General features: G+C 33.7%; 1 protein-coding gene across 8 annotated transcripts in view; it reads left to right on the top strand.

Moving 5' to 3' along the window:
- Nucleotides 1-24,280, top strand: part of BLTP1 (bridge-like lipid transfer protein family member 1) — a 222,180-nt gene that overhangs the window by 171,726 nt on the left and 26,174 nt on the right. For 4 of the 8 annotated variants that reach the window (XM_012473015.3, XM_012473016.3, XM_012473017.3 and 1 more), the window contains 14 exons: nt 1,107-1,318; nt 2,407-2,605; nt 6,977-7,036; nt 8,845-9,071; nt 9,793-9,993; nt 10,181-10,311; nt 11,623-11,746; nt 14,331-14,440; nt 15,122-15,212; nt 15,759-15,821; nt 17,958-18,211; nt 20,610-20,825; nt 21,985-22,165; nt 22,681-22,882. In XM_012473015.3, the coding sequence (XP_012328438.2) occupies nt 1,107-1,318; nt 2,407-2,605; nt 6,977-7,036; nt 8,845-9,071; nt 9,793-9,993; nt 10,181-10,311; nt 11,623-11,746; nt 14,331-14,440; nt 15,122-15,212; nt 15,759-15,821; nt 17,958-18,211; nt 20,610-20,825; nt 21,985-22,165; nt 22,681-22,882 (2,271 nt within the window). The remainder of the gene's footprint in view (nt 1-1,106; nt 1,319-2,406; nt 2,606-6,976; nt 7,037-8,844; nt 9,072-9,792; nt 9,994-10,180; nt 10,312-11,622; nt 11,747-14,330; nt 14,441-15,121; nt 15,213-15,758; nt 15,822-17,957; nt 18,212-20,609; nt 20,826-21,984; nt 22,166-22,680; nt 22,883-24,280) is intronic. The other 4 variants (XM_012473019.3, XM_012473018.3, XM_012473020.3 and 1 more) reach the window with 4 other exon arrangements.

Raw genomic sequence — 24,280 nt, 5'->3', positions numbered from 1 at the left:
AATGAGGAGCCATTTAAGATCTCTATCAGTGATGGACATAGGCTAGTAATAGAATCCTGTTAGAAAATTGCCCTTTTGACAGTGTTACAGATAACATTTTATTTTTCTGAATCCCATGTACATGTTTTTCAGTTCTCGTTTTACTGACTTCTCATCAGCTTTCATCAAATCCTTAAAGTATTTTGTACTCTTGGTGTCCTTGACACAATACAGTTTGAGTATTGGTTCTCCAAAATAATTGGGACAGGAAGTGTTTCAGATTTCGGAATTTTTTCAGATTTTGGTATAGTTTTGGATACATAATGAGATATCTTGAGGCTGGGACCCAAGTTTAAACATGAAATTCATTTACATTTCATATACTTTATATGCAGAGCCTGAAGATAATTTTATAAAATATTTTAAAATAATTTTATGAATGAAACAAAGTTTTGACAGGATTTTGGCTGCAGTCTCACATGAGTTCAGATGTGGAATTTTTCACTTGTGGCATATCAACATTCAGAAAATTAGGATTTTGGAGTATTTTGGATTTCAGATTAGGGATGCTCAACCTACATTTGCTTCTTCTCCTACTTCTCTGTCCTCTCTATCTTTATGTCCTTTTTAGAGGCTCCTCCATCTATACACTGCCATGAAATGAAGGTTTTCCTTAAGGTGTATTTCTGCTTAACAAACTCAAACATCTTTGACCTATCTCTGTAAATCAAATCCTTTGAATGGTATGTTCCTAGCATTATGTACCTTTCCTAACAGTAAGCTCTACAGATGAAGTGAAGTACCATGTCTGTTTTCATTTGTTCTTCCATCCCAGTACCTAGCATATAATAGGCATTTCACAAATAAGTTAGAGTGAATGAACAGACCAAGATTTTCTTCTTTTTTCTGCCATTATGTGGTTGCCTGCTTTCTGTTTTATTTTTCTTTTGCTATTATAAAAATAGTGACTGTATGTCCTCTTTGATCTTTCCTAATTCTAATGCTACAGTTTTCTGTGTGTAATTTTTATTAAGCAACAGTATTTTGCAGCGTTTGAGCTTTTCTTAACATAGAGATTTACAATGGTAATTTTAATTTTCTTTCTGCCCTGCCTTAATTGCCAAAAGCTGTGCTGTTTTGGCTGAATTATAAGGCTGCCTATGACAACTGGAATGAACAACGAATGGCTTTACATAAGGATATTCACATGGCTACAAAGGAAGTAGTAGATATGCTACCTGGTATCCAGCAAACATCAGCCCAGGCCTTTGGGACTCTTTTCCTCCAGCTCACTGTCAATGATCTGGGAATTTGCCTTCCTATCACAAATACTGCACAGGTACAAAAAAGTCAAGTCATATTCCAGGATTAAGAGCCAGGCATTTCTACATAGCCATTTCTAAGTATCTAGAGTATAACAATACATTTTTCAGGATAACAGCTTATAACTGTTTACTAGGTGGGAAGTAAGATTGAATTCCTTCAACCATTATTTATCTCTTATTAAATCTGAATCTCATGGGACTTTTCTCTGAAGCACTCTGATATGCTTCAGAATAGTGAGAAGATTGATACCCACCAGATAACTCTTAGCTTTTACCTTCATAAATAGAAGCTTAGTTTCAGAATCATTTTATTGTTTTCTTTTTTGGCAAGGAAGTCATTGATATGGACTTGTTTATAAGATAGAAATAAAAGGACATTTAGGAATACTCTTTAATAAACTTACCTGTAATAGAGTAAGGAATTCCAAAATGCTTTTATACTGTAATATTTAATGGTAATGAAACTTAAGCACTGTGTACATTAAGCAGGAATTTTCTCCTTGCAATTTAGGACCAGTTCTCAGGGAATATGTAACTGCATGCACATGTGTGTATGAGAGAGAGAAAAGGCTATGAACACCTGTCAGGCCAAGAAGCAACAGTTATTAACAGTAGAATACAGAGATTTTACTGTTATAATTTTCCTTAATAACTTGTAACCAGTTGTTGAATTAATTTATCTTTTAGGATTCTGTTTGGTAAGACAGCATAGAAGAAAACTTTGGGTTGAGGATGGGCAGCATTGGTCTGTTTATGTTTCAGGAACTGAAATATAGTAGTTTTTTAGTAGCATGATAAGCAGGGAAGGCCATAAACACCACAGGTGGGTAACATAGTGAGAGCATCTCCCCACAACTAAAAGAGAGGCTTGAGATAGAAATGTAGATAGCCGTTTGTACATTAAGTAAAGAAAAAATGCAAATGGCAAGTACATTTCACTTGAGCAATTTAATTTTTAAAAGGTATCTTTCCAAGGTGCTCTTTAATGAACATATCTAGGCTTGACCCTTTCTAGATTTCTGTTCCTGTGAATCCTGTGAAGATTTCTAAGTTTTAAAAATTGTCACGTTTTGTCTTATTTCCTCTTTAATGTATTTTGCAGTCTAATCATACTGGAGACCTTGACACTGGATCTGCTTTGGTATTAACCATTGAAAGTACCCTCATCACTGCTTGCTCTTCAGAATCTCTGGTTAGCAAAGGGCATTTCAAAAACTTTTGTATCCGTTTTGCTGATGGATTTGAGACATCATGGGATGACTGGAAACCAGAAATTCGTGGGGATTTAGTGATGAATGCCTGTGAGTGTTTTTTATTTGCATATGCGGTTTAGAACTTAAAAAAATAAAACATTTGTAAAATTAAAGGATGCTTAGATATAACAATGTTTTTAGACTTTGAGAAAGAAGGGCTTTTTCTAGTTACAGGTAACCGTATTTGTGAAAAATTACAGCTTTGAGTAGTTTTGGTAAGTAAACCAACCAGGCATTCTTTTTGGTAGTATAATATTTGAATGTTTGCACACTCCCTGATTTCTCCTGTAATTGATCCATGTTTGACCAGATAAAAACATCTTTGTCCTATCAGAATCTTGAAAGAAAATGATGTGTAATATCCAACTCAACATAAAAATAGAACAGGTTGTAAATAGCCAGGACCAGGAACTCCAGCCTTAATATTGACATGAATAAATCCACACGTTCAAATTTGTAAAGTGCAGAGTATAATGTGAATTCCTGCAATTCCATAATTTTCAAGGTTGGGTATAACTAAAGCTGTGTTTATAAGCCATATGAAGATATAGGAGTTTAATTGTATATATTTTTATATTTTAAATATTATAGCAGAGTTAGTAAAGCATCATTAATCTTAAAAAAGAAAAATTATAAATGAGAAATTAAAAGGTTGTGAACTGAAATTCCTCGATCTTACAGACTAATTTTTTAGAAAGTCAGAGCCCATTGTTTATGTAATTTCTTCCTCTCTCCACTAGAGGGAAATCTTTCTAGTTCCCATGGTCTGAAGAATGGGAAAACTCCATTATTTTTACACCAATAATGAAGTTTTAGCATTCAAAACTTAGAGGCGAAATTCTTGGTTTTGATGTGTAGGGAAGTAAAAATATCTTTTTCTACTACCTTTTTAGGTTATATGCTGGGTCTTATGTAATAAAAGACTGATTAATAAGAGAAAAGCACACAGGTTTATTTAATATGAGGAGTTTTTTGTGACATGGAGCCATCATTAGGAAATGAAGATCCAAAGAAATGGTTAAACCTTAGTATTTTTATACTAGGTTTGATGAAGAGTAGAAAGTTGTAGAGCAATAGGAGAAAACAAAAAGGGGTATGAGTTCAGGGTAGTAAACTGGGGAAAACTAACCAAGGCCTGTTTGTTCAGATTGCTCTTAGTGTCCCTCCATTTTGGAGGTGAGGATGCTCCTTTCCTCTGGGTTGAGGAAGGGCATTTCTCACATGTGGGTCATATGACCTGCTTCAGAGGAAAGTCAAAGTCCTTCCTGCACCTGCTGTTTCTCAAATTCCTTCAATTTAAATGGCAAGGTGCCATTTTTGGGACAGTGTGTCCTGAACTCCAGCAAATGCTTTGCATTAGGTAGTTATAGGTAAAATACCAGGATTTCTTTGAAATACTTCTGGTTACTGAGAAGACTTGATATGGAAATATTTCATGCCTATTATCCAGAAGACCAATATTAGCCTACAACAGAAATCTTTATAGATTTATTATTTTACACAATAGTTACTTTTTTTAAAAAAAATCAGTAAAACTTATATATTTTGTCTTTTTTAAATAAAAGACAAAAATAAATTTAAAGTTAGTGATTTTTATTAAGGTGACAGCTTTACCATCATTTTATTTATTAAAATAAGTAGAATATATTTGGAAAAAAAGGAAGTAAACCATTTCCTTAACAGTTTATCTTAAAGGGTAAATACATAAGAAATAAATATGCTCTTACTCAAAACCGGAAATACACATTTAAAAATGAACAAATAATTCAGCATCTCAGTATATATTCTGATAATACAGAACACTAACATGCTGGTAATCATGATAATCAGAATAATTTATTTTGGGTTTTAGAGGGGACTTGGTGAAATACTTTTGTAACATGCTTATTGTCTGGGTTTCTTGGGAGGAGGCCAAAAGGAGGTGAGCAGAGTAGTTATGTAATTGACATATTTATAAAATTTCCAAATGATAAAATGGACAAAGCAAAGCACTAGTTTATAGTTTGTTTTTTGTTTTTGAGATGGAGTCTCGCTCTGTCACCCAAGCTAGAGTGCAGTGGACACAGTCTCAGTTCACTGCAACCTCCGCCTCCCGGGTTCAAGCAATTCTCTGCCTCAGTCTCCAGAGTAGCTGTGATTATAGGAGCCCACCACCAGGCCCAGCTAATTTTTGTATTTTTAGTAAAGACAGGGTTTCACCATTTTGGTCAGGCTGGTCTTAAACTCCTGACCTTGTGATCCACCTACCTTGGCCTCCCAATGTAGTTTTTATTACTAGTAAGTATACCTCAATATTTTTGAACAAAGGTGATGTGTATATGGCAGAGAAATAAGGAATGGTAGGGTTATGCCTTAGAATTTTTTTTAACAGATCATTTTTAAAACATACTTTAGAAAAAAGGTGGCCCAGTAAAATTTCCTCTCGATAATGTTTGAGAAATGCATTAAAAATTAGCAAGCACAATCTACAGGAAAAGTTCAAAGAATGATTTAAGTAGATACTAAATATTAGTCTAATTTCATCAGTGTGTTTTTAGACAAACTAAACCATCAGAAGTTTAGAGGTCGGCAAGCTCTTTGTTAAAACCTGTGTAGCATTTGGTCATCAGAGCAGAAAGAGTTACCATCCTAGATTCAGACTAATGGTTGGTCCAAGTCATCATTCTGTCTGTGATACAGAAACCACAGATATTATGGGGAAGAAACTAGTTGATTTCTTAGTCCTCATTTTCAGGATTCAGATCTACTTCTAAAAATCTTAATATTCCTTATTAATTCATCATGGCTCTATATTCTGTGAGTTTTATATATTCATTTATTAAGCTTAATTTTTTTGTTGTATTTTAGAGACAAATCTTGCTCTGTTACCTAAGCTAGAATGCAGTGGTGCCATCATAGCTCACTGAAGCCTTGAACTCATGAGTTCAAGCAATCTTTCTACCTCAGCCCCCCGAGTAGCTGGGACCACAGGCACATGCCACCATACCCAGCTAATTTTTAAATTTTCTGTATAGATGGAGTCTCACTATATTGCCCAGGCTGGTCTTGAACTCCTTGCCTCAAGTGATCTTCCGTCCTTGACCTCCCAAAGCACTGGGATTATAGGTGTGAACCACCACACCTAGCCCTTAGGCTTAGTTTTAAAAAATTCTCTGCTACTTCTTAGGATAGGAAATCCTAAAAGTTTTCTACTCCCTTTTTATTTACTATTTCTTCCTTTCACTTGGCCTCAGTTATGTTACTCAAATTTCAAAGGGGTTTCTTTTCCTTCTAGCATTCTTGGATTTGAAAGGCTAATGTAGGTCTTACTTGTTCAGATTTGAAACCATGACTATAAAGGTGAATTGGATGATATTTCAAAACCAGATCTGGTTCTTTCTTAATTAGAATTTGTATGTGATACGCAGGTACTATACAGTTCAGAGATATAATTTAGATGTTAAAGTTATTGGCAGTCTTTAAAAAAAAACAACACATAATAACAAATAGATCCTCTCTCACAAACTAAGTTATACTATTTCTAATTTGGAAGGATTTTTCCCTTTTGAAATGTTTCAAAGACAGAAATGTAATACCAGAGTACCTAGAAAATGAATAGCAAGCTCAAATTTAAGTAACATTTGAATACCAATTTAGGATTCGGAGTGAGTTACAAAAGGACATTAAAGATATATGTACTCTCAAGTTTAGATTGATACTTCGTTTCTTCTAAGGATTACTGAGGAAGGTCTTATTAATTCTATGTTTAGAGTTTATTTTGTTTAAAAGTTGTTTTAACTTTTACTGTTTAAAGTTGTTGAATTAACATCTTTTTTGAAGCTGAAGTTATCAAATTAAAGCTAGATGGTAGTAAATGTTTCAAAGTTAAAGTAGATATATTCTGGAGATAGGTCCATGATCTTGAGATTGACGTCATGGCCTTAAGCCATTTTTTTGTCATAAAATGTTCCATGTCAAAAGAGAAGGTAAGACTGCTGAATCGTATGTCTAACCTAATGTGGCAGCTCTTAGTTACCAAAAATTCTATTTTAAGTCATTTGCATTCTCTAAGTGCCATTCACTTATGATGACAGATTGTCATATGTCATAGCATCCTGGATATTGGTGGAAAAGCCATCTAGAGTGTCACAGCAGTTGGCCAGATGTTGTCACTCAAATATTGAAATCACATGCAGAAAATAAAACAAAAACTGCAGTTAAATTGTTTAAATCACAGAATAAAATATTGTGAAATATGGAATAGATCTTATGAGTCATTAAGATAGCCCTTTCATTCCAAAGATTAAGAACTAAAATCTAGAGAGGATAGTAATCCTCTTTGTATTTAGATAATAATCTTTGTGTGAAAAATTAAGAGTAGAATATATAATCACAGATGTGTTTTTATTGAAAACCATTTTCGGGCTGATTTTTGTACAGGTGTAGTTCCAGATGGCACCTATGAAGTATGTTCAAGAACTACAGGACAAGCAGCAGCTGGTAGGTTCACATTCAGCATTATTTTGCTATCCGTGGTAGATAGAATTCTGCCTTTATTTTAATGGCAAGAGAATCTTTTAGCTAAGCTAATTCTGGTGTTCACTAATTTAAAAAAAAACTTTGTATTAGCATATTTATATTTATTTAACAATTATTAATAAGATACCTGTGTGTGTGTATATATATATACACGTGTGTGTGCGTTACACACACAAGATGTTTCAGAAAAGATTAAAATGAGTAAGATACGCTTTCTATCCTCCATACATTTAAATTCTTAAAATGTAGTTAAGGCACATGCAGCAAAATTACACTGAAGTAAGTGATAAGTATAATAAAACATAAAATTCCAGTTGCTAATGCTATTGAAATGTCTAGAAGGAAGATAATATTTTCAAATATGGGAGAATACTGGGATCAGAGAAAACTTCATGGAGGGACAAATATTTAAACAGGCACTCATAAGGATGGGAAAAAAATCTTTCTTAAGCAAAAACTGGGAGATGTGGGCCAGAGAAAATTAAGCAGAGAGAATAATATAACATGCATCATGATGTTATAGCACAGTATGTATTCAGAGTTCTCCAATTTGGCTAGAATAGAGTTACATAAAAAAATAAGATGGAAAAATGTTAAATGCCTAATTGAGGAGTTTAGACTTGATTTGTTGGGCAGTGGGAAGGCTGGCCACTGAATGTTTTTGAACAAGAAGGCAAATGACAACACTATCAAAGGAAAACTTTCAAAGATTGGAGGGCAAAAAAGCCCAGGAAACCAGTTAGGAGGTAAAAAGTGATAATGTGTCTTGACTAAGATGGTAGCACAATGTAATTTTTATTATTTTGCTTGTTATAAGATTGGACAGGGTGAGCTAAAGAGATATTTATTTAAGGGTTCTTAGAATGTTGAGAGGGGTAGAAATTGATTAAGGTTAGTAGATTTCCAGTCTCTCCTTTCTGTTCTCTGTTATCCTCCCCAAGCCTAGCCTTATTGCTCATCCTGAGTTACCTTAGAGAGCACTAAGGCCTAGAGTCTGACAGAGAACTGAAAAGTTAGGGAATATTCAGCTGAGGTCACAAACAAGTCTTTGTCAGGACTTTTGTTTTAAGTGACAACAACCCACTCAAACTACCTTAACCAAAAGGGGATGTTTATTAAAAGGATATTTGCAGACTACAGTTAAACTTAGGAATGGCTATTTTAGGGAAGAGAAGGAACCAGGTCAATTCAGGAGCCTTCAGGAACTATTAGAATGCAGACCCCAACTGTCACCAAGACTCTTTGTAGCTCTTGTCTTTGCTTCTTTGCCCCGCTCTGGCTGCTCTTTTTTTCTGCTGCTGCTTCTTCTAACTGATAACCTCCTTCTTATACGTGGTAAGAAACATGGTGGAGTCTTGTTTCTCCACCCACAGTCATTGGAGAAGGACCAACCTTTCCTCAAGTCCAGGCAAAATATCTTATTTTTCCAACTTTGACCTTCACCTGGACCAATTACCTAATTAATTCTGTTTAATGAGCTAACGTCATGGCAATTCCTACTATAGCTGTGGGATGGTGGATCATCTTGGGGTCAGGGAGGGAACCTGTAGTTCATAGGAAAAAAAAAAAGAGGGTGCTATACAGAGGAAACATTAGACGCACACTGTATACATAGAGAAATCAAGCCTGTAGTGTGATGTTTCTGACAAGTCTAGCTGTGAAAGACATTAGTTATTGCATGTGGCCAACATCCATTTTATTACTTTGTACAGTTATTTCCATTCCTATACTCAGGACTTACCAAAAATGCAACTTCTTTATTTAAACAGAAAGTAGTAGCGCTGGAACCTGGACACTCAATGTATTGTGGAAAATGTGTGGGATTGATGTCCACATGGATCCTAACATTGGCAAAAGGCTTAATGCTCTGGGCAATACTCTTACAACACTGACAGGAGAGGAGGACATAGATGACATTGCTGACTTAAATTCAGTGAACATCGCTGATCTGTCAGATGAGGATGAAGTTGATACTATGTCTCCCACTATCCATCCTGTAAGTAAAGTCACTGTTAGAATTTTTCAGGACTAGCTTTTACCCTGAGATGGGGATATTATTTATTCAGTATTATTTAGTATATTATAATGGGTATTTGTGGAGGAAGAGAAGGGAGTGGTGGTTTGCTGTGTCTACATTTCATAATTAACTCGATTAACTGTCTTTTAATCGAGTTCTGTGCTACATATTGATCGTCATCCAACTTGTGCTTTAACCTATAGGTAACATAATCATATTAAAAGTGAAGTGCAGACCAATCTATGATAGAAAGTAGATTAGTGGCTGCCTACCACTGGGAGAGTAGGGAGAGGTGTGGTGGAGATGGGGGGAATGGGAAGAAATTGCTAATAGGCATGAGGTTTCTGAGTGATGAAAATATTCCCAGCTATTTTAATGATGGTTGTACAACTTTGTGAATATACTAAATGGATGAATTTTATGGTATGTGAGTTTTGTCTCAGTAAAGATGTTCAAAATGAATTTCAAAGCAAAGTGCATTTACAAAATGAAGTTATACATTTTAAAAATATATATTTCCATCTATACTATACATTCTATATTTTCACGTTATTTCGTGGTCAAAAAGAAACATTCTTTGATTCATTCTAGTCTTAATTTTTAAAAATTATTTTAAATATCTTTTAACTATTGTACCATTAAATAGTTTTGTTCTTGGGAAGAAATTCTTTAAAAATTAATATTACTGTTTATTATTTAGAGTTCAGATGGAAGTTCAGTAAGTGGAGATGGCCACAAACTCACCTTTGGGCAGCGACTTGTAAATCACCTACTAGGCCTGACACCCCCAAATCAGCGCTATTCTGTTCCTGCAGAGTATCTGTGTGACCCAGAGATGTGGGGCTCCCCTCAGTCTAGCCAGTCCCATTTGAAAGCATGCAGAGCGCACTCATGGGGAAACGTAGGTAGCAACTAAATAGATTCCTTATGAAAATAAAGGGATTTAAATCAGTGGAGAATCCCAGTCTTGATATAGATGGCTTTGATTCTTGCATGCTTACTTTGATTTAAGGTGTTAATTTTGTGATAGTATAGATTTGCTGTGTGACTTGAGGGTGGTATTGACAGATACACTTTTGACTTTTCAGGAAGCCATAGATTATCGAAGACAGGCAGCATCTGCTAGCCAGCCAGGAGAACTTAGAGGAAGAAAAATTATGAAGCGTATAGTGGATATCAGAGAACTGAATGAACAGGCCAAAGTAATAGATGATCTGAAGTATGTATAATGATTTTTAATTTCATATAATGTTAGAATCATAAGATGACAGAAGTGGAAGAAACTGTATTTGGGCTAATACAAACTCTTTAGTTTATCTGTTATATCACCAGGGTCTAGAGTTGTTTAATAATTTGGCCAAAATCATACACTCATTAGTCATAAAGTTAGGCATGAGGCTGGGCGCTGTGGCTCACATGTGTAATCCAAGCACTTTGGGAGGCTGAGACAGGTGGATCACCTGAGGTCAGGAGTTCAGGACCAGCCTGGGCAACATGGTGAAACCTGCCTCTACTAAAAATACAAAAATTAGCTGGGTGTGGTGGTGTGTACCTGTGATCCCAGCTACTCAGGAGGCTGAGGCAGGAGAATCGCTTGAACCTGGGGGTAGGAGGAGGTTGCAGTGAGCCAAGATTGTGCCACTGCACTCTAGCCTGGGCGACAAAATGAGATTCTGTCTCAAAAAAAAAAAAGTTAGACATGAAATCCTAGTGCTTTTTCATAACTTATTTCTTAGCACTTTATGGCTGACTTTATATCACACATATGTATCTTTACCTGTGTATTTACTCTTATATGTATCTTCACATGCATATATAAATAAATGCACTAATCTTGATCTGTTGTCTGCTGGATATTGCTAAATAATACTTTCTCTATTACAGTAAATATTCTTTTTGCTAAAGTTTGCAATTTTATTTTCCCAAAAGGTAATGGTCATGCCTCATCTTTTCTAATCTGCCTATACTTGTACTGATGCTTTTTTTTTTTTTTTTAACAATCAAGGACTTACACAAATAAATGCATTTTGTACAGCAAAAGGTATAGCCTAACACTTGTCTGTAAGTTATCATGCAGTGATTCATATTTTCCTGTTGACTTAGATTACAATTTGAGTTTTGTTCTCAGGGGAAAAAATGACTTGAAGCAAAATATACTCTTCCTCCAAAATGTTACCCAAGGCTTATATTATATGTAGAATTTTACATTCAGACATTTTTCTGCAGAGTGGGCCTATGGTTTTCATGAGATTGCCAGAGACTCTTGATGCAGCAATGGATAACACACACTTCCTCAAACATTAGAGAGAGTGTTTTTGTTTCCTTAACATTTGCCAAATATGACTGTTAAACTTATTGAGGGTTTTGGCTTGTCCATACATAATCATCTTTGGTATTCTGCAAAGTGAAAGCATTAAAAAGGAGCCATAAAAATCAATGCAACTTTGTTATTTCTTTTTTTTTATACATATTCTGCTTATGTAACTTTATTATTTCTTTACAATAACTGCTGTATTTGTTTTGCATCCAGAAAATTAGGTGCAAGTGAAGGAACCATAAACCAAGAAATTCAACGTTACCAACAGTTAGAATCTGTGGCTGTGAATGACATTAGAAGAGATGTTCGTAAAAAATTACGGAGGTCCAGTATGCGAGTGAGTGCTCTTTGTTCTTTCAATGCTGGTGACAAAACCACCTGATTTTTTCCTATCGTATCTCCTGTGTACCAGTCGCCATCTAAAGCACTTTACATTTAGTAACCCATTAAAGCCTCACACAATCTCAGGAGGTAGCTTATGTTATTTTCCTATTTTAAAGATGAGGAAACTGAGACAGGTGAAGTAATTTGACCAAAGTTATATAGCCAGTAATGCTGGGGGAGCCAAGAGTCCAACCTAGGCTTTAGGACTCTGTAAGTCTATGCCCTTGGACATTGTGTTTTGTCTTTCACGAAATCATTTTTGCTTTTAGTCTCTAATCTGAACTCTGCAAAAAATGTGAACTTTGTGAAATCTTTTAAGACGTCTGTTCTTTCCCTATTCCCTCCTCCCTGGTCAGAATTTACCTCTCAGCTACTGTGCATTGTTAGCACTTTATAATCTTTATTTTTTGCAGGTTTAGTTGGTCCCATTAGACTTTGAGTCTAGGGGTAGAAAACTTTTTTTAAAAAAAAATCCCCCTTTTTTGCTTCATTTTTTAAATTAATGATAACTTTTTAAGAGTTATCGATTCACAAGTATACCCACTTGGGCCTGGTGTTTTTGTTTTGTAAAGTTACTAATGCAGTCCTTTAATAAATGTAGGCCTATTCAGATTATCTCCTTCCTTTCTCCATTTTGGAAAACTGTATGTCCGTTTCATCTAGGTGATCAAATCTGAGGGCATAGATTTGTTCAATGTATTCCTGTATTCTTGAAATAGCCATAGGGTCTATGGTTATATACCCTCCTTTATTGCTAATATTAATAATTTGTGTCTTTCTTTTTTTCTTAGTTATCCTGGCTAGAGGCTTACCAATATTATTGATCTTTTCAAACAGCCAGCTTTTAGTTTTGTTGATTTTTCTCTATTGATTTCCTGTTTTTTTGTTTCTGCTCTGATTTTTATTATTACTTTTCTTTTGCTTAATTCAGATTTAATTTGTCCTTTTTTCTAGTTTTTTAAGGTAGAAGCTTAATTGATTTTAGATCTTTTCTGATGTATGCATTCAGTGCTATAAATTGTCCTCTAAGCACTGCTTTTACTTCATCCCACTAATTTTGATAAGTGTGTTTTCATTTTCGTTTAGTGTAAATATTTTTAAATTTCTCTTCAGATTTTTTTCTTAAACTTGTGCTATTTAGAAGGGTGTATTTAATCTCAGTGCATTTGGGATTTTTCAGATATCTTTCTGTTGTTGATTTCTGGTTAAATTCCACTATGGTCTAAGAGCACACATTATATGATTTATAATTTTTTTTAATGTGTTAAGGTATGCTTTTTGGTCCAGAATGTGGTCTCTCTTCATGAAAGTTCCACGTGAGCTTCAGAAGAATGCGTATTCTGATGTTGTTAGATGAAGCTGTCTGTAGGTGTTGATTATATCCAATTGACTGATGGTGTTGTTGTGTTCAACTGTGTCCTTATTGATTTTTTTTGTGTATTAGATGTCCATTTCTGATAAAGGGTTATTGAAATCTCAAAATGTAATTCATCTGTTTCCCCTTGCATTTCTCTTAATTTTGGCCTCACATAGTTTGACACTATTTGTTTTGTTTTTAAGAGATAGGGTTTCACTCTGTTGCCCAGGCTGTAGTGCAGTGGGACATTCATAACTCACTGAAACCTCAAATTCCTAGGCTCAAGCAGCCCTCCTGCCTCAGCGTCCCAAGTAGCTGGGACCACATGCCTTGATCACTTCTAAACTCCTGGAGATATAGTTTGAATACTGGTCTCCAATTTATTTGTCACTAGTTTCTGATAGTAATAATGGATAGTGATATCTGTAATGTATAATTTTCTATTTTAAATTTTTGCTGTCTACACAAGAGTCATACAATATAATTAAAATATTGTTTGTCCACTCTTGCATGTCATATTTGGTCACTGACATTAAAAATAAACTAGATAAGAGAATTAGAAAGGTTGTTAAAACATCTCTATTCTTAACATATGTCATTCCACATATTCCCCTCAATTCCCTTTACCCATCTTAGACTCCAAACCTCCACTGTATTAGAATCTTTTAAATATCTAGTACCATCACTGGTTTCTAGAACAGGGATTTAGAGACAGTGAGAGTGTTAAGTCTTTAACACTCTTACTTTCCTTTGTTGTAATGAAGAGTCCTACAACAGGGATGCCCTTGGAGAAAAGTGGTCTATTGTCCCCCTGCCAGGAACCTAGCTTTCTCCCAAAACCTTTAATTCTCATTTTCTTTCTCCATTCTTACTTTTTAAATCATTTCCTTTCTTCTTGCCTTGTTTCTGTACCCTCATCCCTGCCCCCAAACTTGCTCTTTTCTTTTCTCTCAGGTCAGGTGGTGGCTCATGTTTTCATTGTGTCTCCTAGTTGGTGTTAGGACCAAAGAATAGCTGATTCCTCCTCTATTTTGAATTTATATTGTTAAGTGACAAAAAAGTCCCTTGGGGAAAACAAGCTAACTTATTTAATAGTATAATATTTTCTTTTACTTGAAGTCAAATATTACAACAATAAATAATCACCTGTAGTCAGATTTTTTCTCTCCCATTTCATTAGGCTGCTTCCCTAAAGGATAAGTGGGGTTTGAGTTACAAACCAAGTTACAGCCGATCAAAAAGCATTTCTGCTTCTGGAAGACCACCTCTAAAGCGAATGGAAAGGACAAGGTAATATATGTATTTCAGCCAGTGAAACAATTAATAAAATTGTTGACTCTTTTACCAAGGTCAACTACTTTTTTATGTTCTAATCATAAAATTAAGATAACGGAAATTAATTTTATTAGTAAAATAGCAGTAATAGTGGATATTATCAAACTCAGAAGTTTATTTAAGGAATCCCTCATCATATAACCACAGTACAGTGTGTGCTTGTTAGTAATGAAGCACACTGCTATTTAGACAAATTTTTTATTTACATAAAACTGTGGTTTAGAAAGATAGACAAGTTTTATGCGTAAACTTAGAGATTATCCAAAGGAATTAAAACATGCTTACTAGTAGCTACTGCTCTAAATTTGTCAGTTTAGAAAAGATATAGTCACACAGACATTTAGCATATGAAAAAATGATAATTTCACATTTATTGAAGTGAAATACAGTTTTAATAGTATATAAGCACTATAAGAAATATAAATTCTTTTTATATGATTTAGTTTTAGAAAAATCTTGAGTTAACCAAAAGATTGAGTCTTTTTTATGGTATGCTAAAGGTTAAGAGAAAGTTCAATCCTTTGATAAGGTAAATATTTAGAAACAGAATGGTATTGCCATTAATCAGACTTTTAGTCCAGGAATATTTTTATCATGAGAATATTACTGTTTTATAACTTTATATTTTACTTGCAGTTCTCGAGTAGGAGAAACTGAAGAGCTTCCAGAAATCCGTGTGGATGCAGCATCTCCTGGACCTAGAGTAACTTTTAATATCCAGGATACAGTAAGAGATACATAATTTGTTAGAGATACACATTGCTAAATAGTTTCTACAGATTACAAAATTATGGTATTATACTATTTCAAAATACTGATTTCCGACTACAATTAAAGTATGGATTATGATGATTGAACTGTCTGTATATTACCAAGTAGTGGGCACTGCCCTCATAACATCATCTGAGAGCCATGCAGCAGGTGTTCGTATTTTACATTTTACATGCACAGTAAAGGCTCCATAACTGCTTTCTCTTAAGTAGAAAGGTTTTTGTTGAATAATTTTTCTTTCAAGTGAGAATCCATATTAAACTACATCTTACACAAATGTAAATGTAGAATATTGGTACTCATTTATGTATGTTATTTATAGATAGTAGCAGAAATTAGAAGGAAGAAGATCAGCTTCAAAGTTGTATTCTAATTTCATACCATAGTAAACATTATATTAAAATGTTTCTTTTGTTTTTTGTATATTTACTTTTAAGTCATTGTTTATTATTTTTCATGAGTTTTTGTTTTTTCTTTTACTTTTCTTACTGTTTTAATTAAGTTGAAAAATACAGTATGGGGAAGTACACCACAATCCAGCGGTCCTGGGGAAGGGTATTTTCAGGTATTTACTAAAAAAACCATAAATTTTGCTTTAAAACTAATCAACCACACTGAATATCTGCCTGCTTTCAAAATATCTTCCTTTCATTTCAGACTAAACTTAGACCTTAGAAATATTTTAGATAATGGTTTAAGACTGTTTGAATTTTTTTTATCATGTACATCTCATAACTTCTTACATGCATTTATCTTAGTTTTTACTTCTGTGTAGTTTAATAGTTTAATACTAAAAACTAAAAGACTATCTCAGCTAATCAAATCAATTCAACCAAATCATAAATAAAAAACTATAATTTGTTATTTCGTAATCTCTAAGTGAAGTAGTTTTTCCTTATATTCAACAAAATGAATTTTTTCATAAACAAAGATCAGTTAACTAGTTCAAACTAGAATTAAATTTAATTCAGAACAAACAATAATTGAACATTCTTTCGAGTCACTGATGTAAAATAATATTGATAAAACTATCCATTTTTTAAATTATTCTTTTGTTCAAAACAATGTAGAAGAATGATATCTAGATCGTTTTGTTAAGGTACATTTAAAAATAAGCACTCATCCAAATATTTCTTTTCCCTTTTGTCACTCTCTTCAAGCTTGAGTCTCAACATATATCTCATAGTTATAGTGAATTTAGTCAAACTAGATTTTTTTAAGAACTATTTAATTGTAATATAGTGAGCTTGACAAACATGTTCTTTTTTTATGAAGAAAACTTGGAAAGAAATAATTTACATGAATTAAATGGGTTCTGCTAGCTAGGTGATTCTCAAAGGGATTAATATTTGAAGTGATTCAATTCAAGTCTCATTTTTAATTAGCCATGTACTGTAAAAAAGTATATAAAAATCATAAATTATATAATAGATATGAGATTAAATATATTTTCTAATCATAAATTAGAAAATAGGTAAGGCATGATTAAATATAAAATGAAACAAAGAAATATTTTATCTACTGTCTCTTACCAAAGTTTTAAAAAGTGGATGTTCTAACAGTCTGATTTACTTGTTAACTCAGTAACACGTATACTATATAAAATGAACACCTGGATTTCAAATTTTCAATGTAGGACTTAACTGTGTATTGAATAGCAGCATCCAGTAGTTTTTAATAATAAATTACCTTGCACATTAAACTTCATAAAAGCTTATTGCTCAAGTAACTCTGTGACTCTGTGAAGCTGGGCATCAAAATTAGGTCATAAGAAGGTGTTTTGTTTTTCTTTTGTTTTGTTTGACCTATTTAAATGCAGTGGCCTCCTGGTGAAATCCTGAGTTAGTGACATAGTGTTTATACAAAGTATACTTAGCCCTCAATATCTGAGGGGGATTAGTTTTAGGACCCCCATGCATACCAAGATCCACAAATATTCGAGTCCCTTTTATAAAATGGTGTGGTATTTGCACATAACATACGCACATCCTCCCATATATATTAAATCATCTCCAGATTACTTACAATGTGTAGTACACTTTAAATGATATTGTAAATAGTTGTTATATCTTTTATGTTTGTTGTTTTTTATTGTTGTACTATTATTTTATTTTCCCCCAATATTTTCTGTCTGCACTTGATTGGATCTGTTGGGGTTTACAGAGAGCCAACTGTATTTACCTCAAAATACAGCATTCTTCAGTTTGACTGATACATGTTTTATTACTCAGCTATTTGCACATTTTTCTTTAACTGATGTGGGGCTCATTTTTAAAAGATACATCCACAAAAAGCATCTAGTAGCACGATGAGAAAATAAACTTTGTACTGACACTGCATGCTCTTCCATCACTAATTGCTCTTGCCATTCTGATTTACAGTTAATCATGTTTCTCTTGCTTCCACGTTTAACTTCTGCTTTAAAGAATTAGTGTTTACTTATTAATACAGTAATATATGTTTATATAAAGTAAAATTTCATTCTGATTTTTAGTGTGTCAGTAGTATAACTTTCTGAGGTTGGCCCTTTTGCTTCCTTCCTTGGTGTACCATTTCATATGTTCAAGAATCTGACCTTTCTTTCAGTTCAGAGTGAGGAAATTCAACTCTGAGATAATTTTTAAATGTTTAAATTTATACATTTTTTCTTTTTTTAATTGAAATATGAATCTGATACATGTTTTTTCTTTTTTACAATCAGTTTCCAGAGGAAACAGAACTTGACCTTTTGTCAGTAACCATTGAAGGTCCATCCCATTACTCATCAAATAGTGAAGGATCATGTTCCGTGTTCAGTTCTCCCAAAACTCCAGGAGGCTTTTCACCAAGCATTCCTTTCCAAAGTGAAGAGGGCCGACGGGATGACAGTTTGTCTTCTACCAGTGAAGATTCTGAGAAAGATGAAAAAGATGAAGACCATGAGAGGGAAAGGTTTTATATTTACAGGAAACCCTCGTGAGTAACCTCATTTTAAGATCCTTAGGTAGTATCGTAGAAATGAGCATAAAATGTTATATATGGCCGGGCGCGGTGGCTCAAGCCTGTAATCCCAGCACTTTGGGAGGCCGAGGCGGGTGGATCACGAGGTCAAGAGATCGAGACCATCCTGGTCAACATGGTGAAACCCCGTCTCTACTAATACAAAAAATTAGCTGGGCACGGTGGCGCGTGCCTGTAATCCCAGCTACTCAGGAGGCTGAGGCAGGAGAATTGCCTGAATCCAGGAGGCGGAGATTGCGGTGAGCCGAGATCGCGCCATTGCGCTCCAGCCTGGGAAACAAGAGCGAAACTCCGTCTCAAAAAAAAAAAAAAAAAAAAAAAAATGTTATATATAACTCAACTTTTACAAAAAACATTTTTAATGTGCCTCACTTGAGTAAGACTGAGTCTCATTAAAATAAAATTTATCACATGGTTTATTAATGTGATATAGCTCCATATAGTATTATTTTTTAAATTTAAATGGTTTTTTTAAAGTCACCTAAGTTTAATTATCAAAAATAAAATTGAAATAAAGATGTGGTTATGAGTAAATTAAAGGAGAGGGCTGTATTCCCATGGCATTAAAGATTGCAGGAAGGAGATCTGTAATAATGTAGGCTAGTTAGAAAAGTAATAAAGGAAAGTGGTTAGCAATGGATGAAAGACTTCAGCAAATTCTTAGGAGAAAGAAATAAGATGAAATGGTGTTAATGAAATAAATGACGTATGTGAAACTTTGAATGTGTCCTCAAGAGGAGCTGCAAGAATCTTTGGAACTGATCTATTTAAACCACCCTCAAGTGAGGCTGTGACAATAATAGTAAAAGTTTCTAATAATGGTAATAAATTGAGCTTTAGGGATTCTTTCTTCCCTTTCCTAGACTGAAGCCACTGACTCCTGAATCCCATAAGCATATTTGGTTTTATTCCCTCATTCTTCTGGAGTACATTCTCAAATAACTTTCTATGAAAAGTTGTTATTGCAGATCTACTTCATTTTTTTGTGTGTTCTAAAGTAGCTTTACTGTTCTTGCGTTTATTATTGGGTTGGGAACAGAATTCTAGTCTAATATTTATTTCTTCTCCTAGGTAAGATAAACTGCTCTATTATCTTCCAGCATTCAGCTGGTTATCTTTATCAGTTCTGTGAATGTGATTTGGGATTTTTTTGGTATTTTATATCTGTTTTCTACCTAGAAATTTTTAGAATCTTTTCATTGTATTTAATTTCATGGTAGTCCAGGTTTGGGTCTTTTCTAACAATTTTCTAGGTATTTTGGTATTTCTTAAAACATAATATAAATGTGATTATAGGAAATACTACTTTATAGTTGTGTGGATAAATTCTGCCCTTTCTTTTGTTTTGTCTTAATAGTAATCCTATAAGTTGCACATTTGCCTTCCTGGACAGATGGTCTATATCTCTTTACTTCTTTTGTTTTTGGTTGCCTTTTTAAAAAATATTTTTATTTTTTATTGAGATATAATTTACATTAGTGTAACCATATTTTCCAGATGTACAATTTGATAAGTTCTTTACATATTTTATTTGGTAAGATCACTTAGCATGAGATCTACTCTCTTAACACATTTTTATGTGTGCAATACAATATCATTTAGCTGTAGGCACAATCTCTAGAACTTACTAATCTTGCATAACTGAAACTTTATATACGATTGCTTAGCAACTCCCAACCTCTCCCCAACCCCCAACCCCTGGCAACCACCATTCTATTCTTTACTTCTATGAATTAGATAATTTTAGATAATTCATGTAAGTGGAATCATGCAGTATTTGTCCTTCTGTGTCTGGCTTATTTCATGTAGCATAATGTCCTCAAGTTCATATATAATGTCACATAGTACAGCATTTCCTTCTTTTTTTTAAGGCTGATAATATTCCATTGTATGTATGCACCACATTTGTTAATTCATTTATCTGTCAATGGACATTTTAGGGTGTTTCTACATCTTGGCTATTGTGAAAATGCTGCAGTAAACATGAGAGTGCTAATAGCTCTTTGAGATCCCAACTTGAATTCTTTTGCATATTCAATTCTTCAGTATATAAACTATACCATATATGCTGGAAATATTTTCCAACATACATGGTATAGTTTATATACTGATAATCAGACTCCTTAAAAGTGGTAATTGTCTGTGTCCTCATCACCTAGCACATAGCCTGGCATATAATAGTTATTCAGTACATAGTAGCTGAATAGAATGTGGCTCCATTAAACTACCTCGTGTGAATTTATAAAATAGTAAAATTTATTTAGACTATTGCTCACTTAACAGGTTGGAAAGTAGTTTGTTACAAAGAACTGTCATTTTACTATAACGTAATGATCAATTGTTCTTTCTGCAGACATACATCTCGTAAAAAAGCAACAGGCTTTGCTGCTGTTCATCAGCTATTTACAGAACGCTGGCCAACAACACCAGTCAATAGAAGTCTTAGTGGCACAGCTACAGAGAGAAATATTGACTTTGAACTTGATATACGGGTTGAAATTGATAGTGGAAAATGTGTACTCCACCCAACCACCCTTCTACAAGAACATGATGATATAAGTTTGAGAAGGTAAGAAACGGATTGAAAAAGGATACATGTAACTTTATTAGAAATACTATTCATATTTCACTGAATTATAACAAACTTCTCCATTCCAAAATGAATATTTGAAGTGTAAATGTAATTATAGTTATAATGGTCAAGTGGTTATTTCTTATACAGTTCCTTATAAACAACTGTATAGTATTTTCTGGCAACTAGAAATGGATGTCTGATTGACAGTCTGGCATATTTTTTAATTAAAATAGTTATATCTTTGGAATTCTTTTAACACACATAAATTTCTCAGTGTCTCCCTGCATTGTGCATATTTCAGTTTTAAAGAATAACAGAGTGCTCAGAAATATCTTGGTTATTGAGAGTTTTGATGAGTTCATAAAGAAATAAGAAAGACTGGGAGATAGTTACACAGACTTCAATAGACTGAAATTGTGTTCAGGATATAACTGCAGCTTTACTATTTGTTTACATCACTAAAGGATGATATAAACAGGATTAACATTATATTTTTTTCTTTAAATTTTGTTTTGTTTTTCTTTTCTAATCTATATGAACTGTAAAAAAATAGTTATAATTGAGTGGATGGGTGGAGATGTAGATCTAAAAAGAATGCTGATGCTAACTGAAACCCGGTAATGGGAACATGGAGGATCATTAATGATACTATTCTTATTACTTTTTTATATGTTAAAAAATTTCCATAATAAAATATTTTTTCAATTGTCTGAGGCTTTTATAAAATAAGAGAAAATAAAAAGGTACTATAAACAGTTAAAATCTCTTATAAATGTAGTGATGATAAAAAGAATTACTATTAGGTTATTTTTGATTGAACCATAATAATCCAAAATAAATTGCTAATATTTAGCTGTATTTTTACCTATATAAAGGGCAGTTTCATTTGGTTCAACCTAATATGTCCAAGTGAAAGTCATGGCCCTAGGAAAGAATAAAAGTAACTGCCCTGTATAGTTAAGGAACATGCAGCATTTACATCACTCATGCAAGGCATTAACCAGTCTAGCTAGAGATACTGATGAACTTTACTTTGTTCAACTTCCTAAATGAAGGATTACATTCCATTTAGTGTAATGATAAAAGTTTGCTTTTAAACAAACAAAAAAAAGTGTCCTTTTTTAAAAAGATAAGAACATTTTTCTGTTCACAGGAGTTATGATCGAAGTTCTAGGAGCTTAGATCAAGATTCACCTTCAAAAAAGAAGAAGTTTCAAACTAATTATGCTTCTACCACCCATTTAATGACCGGAAAGAAAGTGCCATCATCTCTGCAGACAAAGCCTAGTGACTTAGAAACAACAGTATTTTACATTCCTGGAGTTGATGTAAAGGTAAAAACCTAATTGTCTAGGGTAAGGAATTAGATTATTGGTAGCAATGTTTATTTTCTATCATATATGTTCATCTTTTTCTCATTATATTAAAATGAGACTTAGTGACTTTTTTGTGTAATATAGCCATATTCTTCTGGACAGAGGAACATCAAAACTGCAGGTTCCCATTTCATTTATATAGCATTTTCCATGAAAGTTTGATGGAAAGAAGTTTGGTTTTTTAATGAATTAATATTCATAACAAAACTAAACCTTGCCTAGTGCAACTTCATTAAACAACTGTTTTTTAGATTCTAGAATTACAGAATCATAGACTATTGAATTGGAAATGACATTAAAGATTATCTGAAATGAGCTTTTTATTTTTAAAAATGAATAAAAGCAAAGAAACTTGCCAGGATCACAAAGTTAACTTTTAAAAGTTAAAAGTCTTCTGACTTCCAATGTTCTTTCTACCACATTTTTCTATACTTCTTGATTTTCTTCATCTTTATAATTTTGTTTCAATATAGTTGCATTACAATTCCAAGACACTAAAGACTGAATCACCTAATGCCTCCAGAGGATCTTCATTGCCAAGAACACTCTCCAAAGAGTCCAAGCTGTATGGTATGAAAGATAGTGCAACATCTCCTCCTTCTCCTCCTTTACCTTGCACTGTCCAGAGCAAGACTAACACCTTACTTCCTCCCCAGCCCCCACCTATTCCCACAGGTATTTAAGGAGTATATACTCTATTTTTTGTCATTTTTAAAATGTTTAGTTGTTACCTACTTGCTTTTTTGAGACTTTCAAATGCACACGTTTAAGAAAAAAAAGACATAGACTTGTCAATAATGACTCTACAAAATTCGTATATGGAAGTGTGGGCCAACTATTTTTGGCTGTTTTTGAAATTGACATTACTTTAGAGTATACCAAATAGGTTAATTACTTAAATCTTTAGGTCTATACATTAAAAAAAAAAAAAAAGGAGTTTTATGTAGTTCAAATTTGGGAGCTTATGATCAAATGCAAATATCAAACTTAACACATTTAAAAGAGAGTAGTACATTGGGCTTAACCACATTTATTACTTCTCTGTTGTATAACAGATTACCCAGAATTTAGTGGCTTATAACCTCAAACACAGGTTCTGTTGATCAGAAATGCAGGCACAGTTTGGCTCAGTGGATCTAACTCATGGTCTTTTACAAGATTGCAGTCATGACATTGGCTAGGGCTAGACACATCCGAATACTTGATGGGGCTGAAAAATCTGCCTCTAACATATCCCAGTCATGTGACTCGTTAACTGGTACTTCAGTTTCTTCCCATGTGGGCTTCTCTACTGGGCCTCTTCAGTGTTCTCATGATATGGCAGTTGACTTCCCTCAAAAGAAATGATCCAAAAGATACCATGGATGAAGCTGCAATATATTTTATGGCTTAGCCTTTGAAGTCACATGCCATCACTGCCACAAGCTTTTACTCATCACACAGGTCAGTATGGGAAGAAACTACACAAGAGCATGAACACCAGGAAGCAAGGATCCTTGAACATCATCTTGGAATCTGGCTACCGTAGCACATTAATGATACCGTACATACATGGCAGGATTTCCAAAAAAAGGAGTATCAGACTAGACAAGAATTATTTGAAAAAGTTTCATTTAGGAGACAGAGCTTGATATATAAACCTTTTAAAATAGTAATCATGCTGATAATGCCTAATATCACTTTTCAGTTAACAAGGCATGTCTATGTCCAGTAAGTGGGTGGCAGATATTAACCCATTTTATAAATGAGTTAAGGCTCATAGAAGTTGAATGTCTTTCCTAGATTTGCACAACTAATAAATGTTAAGAGTTGGAAACCTTAGCCAAAGCTAGCTAAGATGTTTTACTCATTCTCCTGAAACAGAAATATTTAGTTAGGTAGAAGGAAAGACAAATGGCATCCCATATAGGGAAGCATTATAAATATGTATAAGCTAAACATAGGAAAGCCTGAAAATTGTGACATTTTTCTTCACTTGCCACTAAATATTGTTAAAGTTCTCTATATCTTCTTAAATGGACAGAAGGACTAATGCTAATGAGAGGCTAAGCAAAATATAAAGCTGAAAAACTG

Source organism: Aotus nancymaae, unplaced genomic scaffold (genome assembly GCF_030222135.1).
Source record: "Aotus nancymaae isolate 86718 unplaced genomic scaffold, 86718_ANA_hifiasm-v0.15.2.pri h1tg000033l, whole genome shotgun sequence".
NCBI classification, from domain to species: Eukaryota; Metazoa; Chordata; class Mammalia; order Primates; family Aotidae; genus Aotus; species Aotus nancymaae.
Note: the sequence above shows the minus strand (reverse complement) of the source record. Positions and strands in the feature narration are given on the sequence as shown.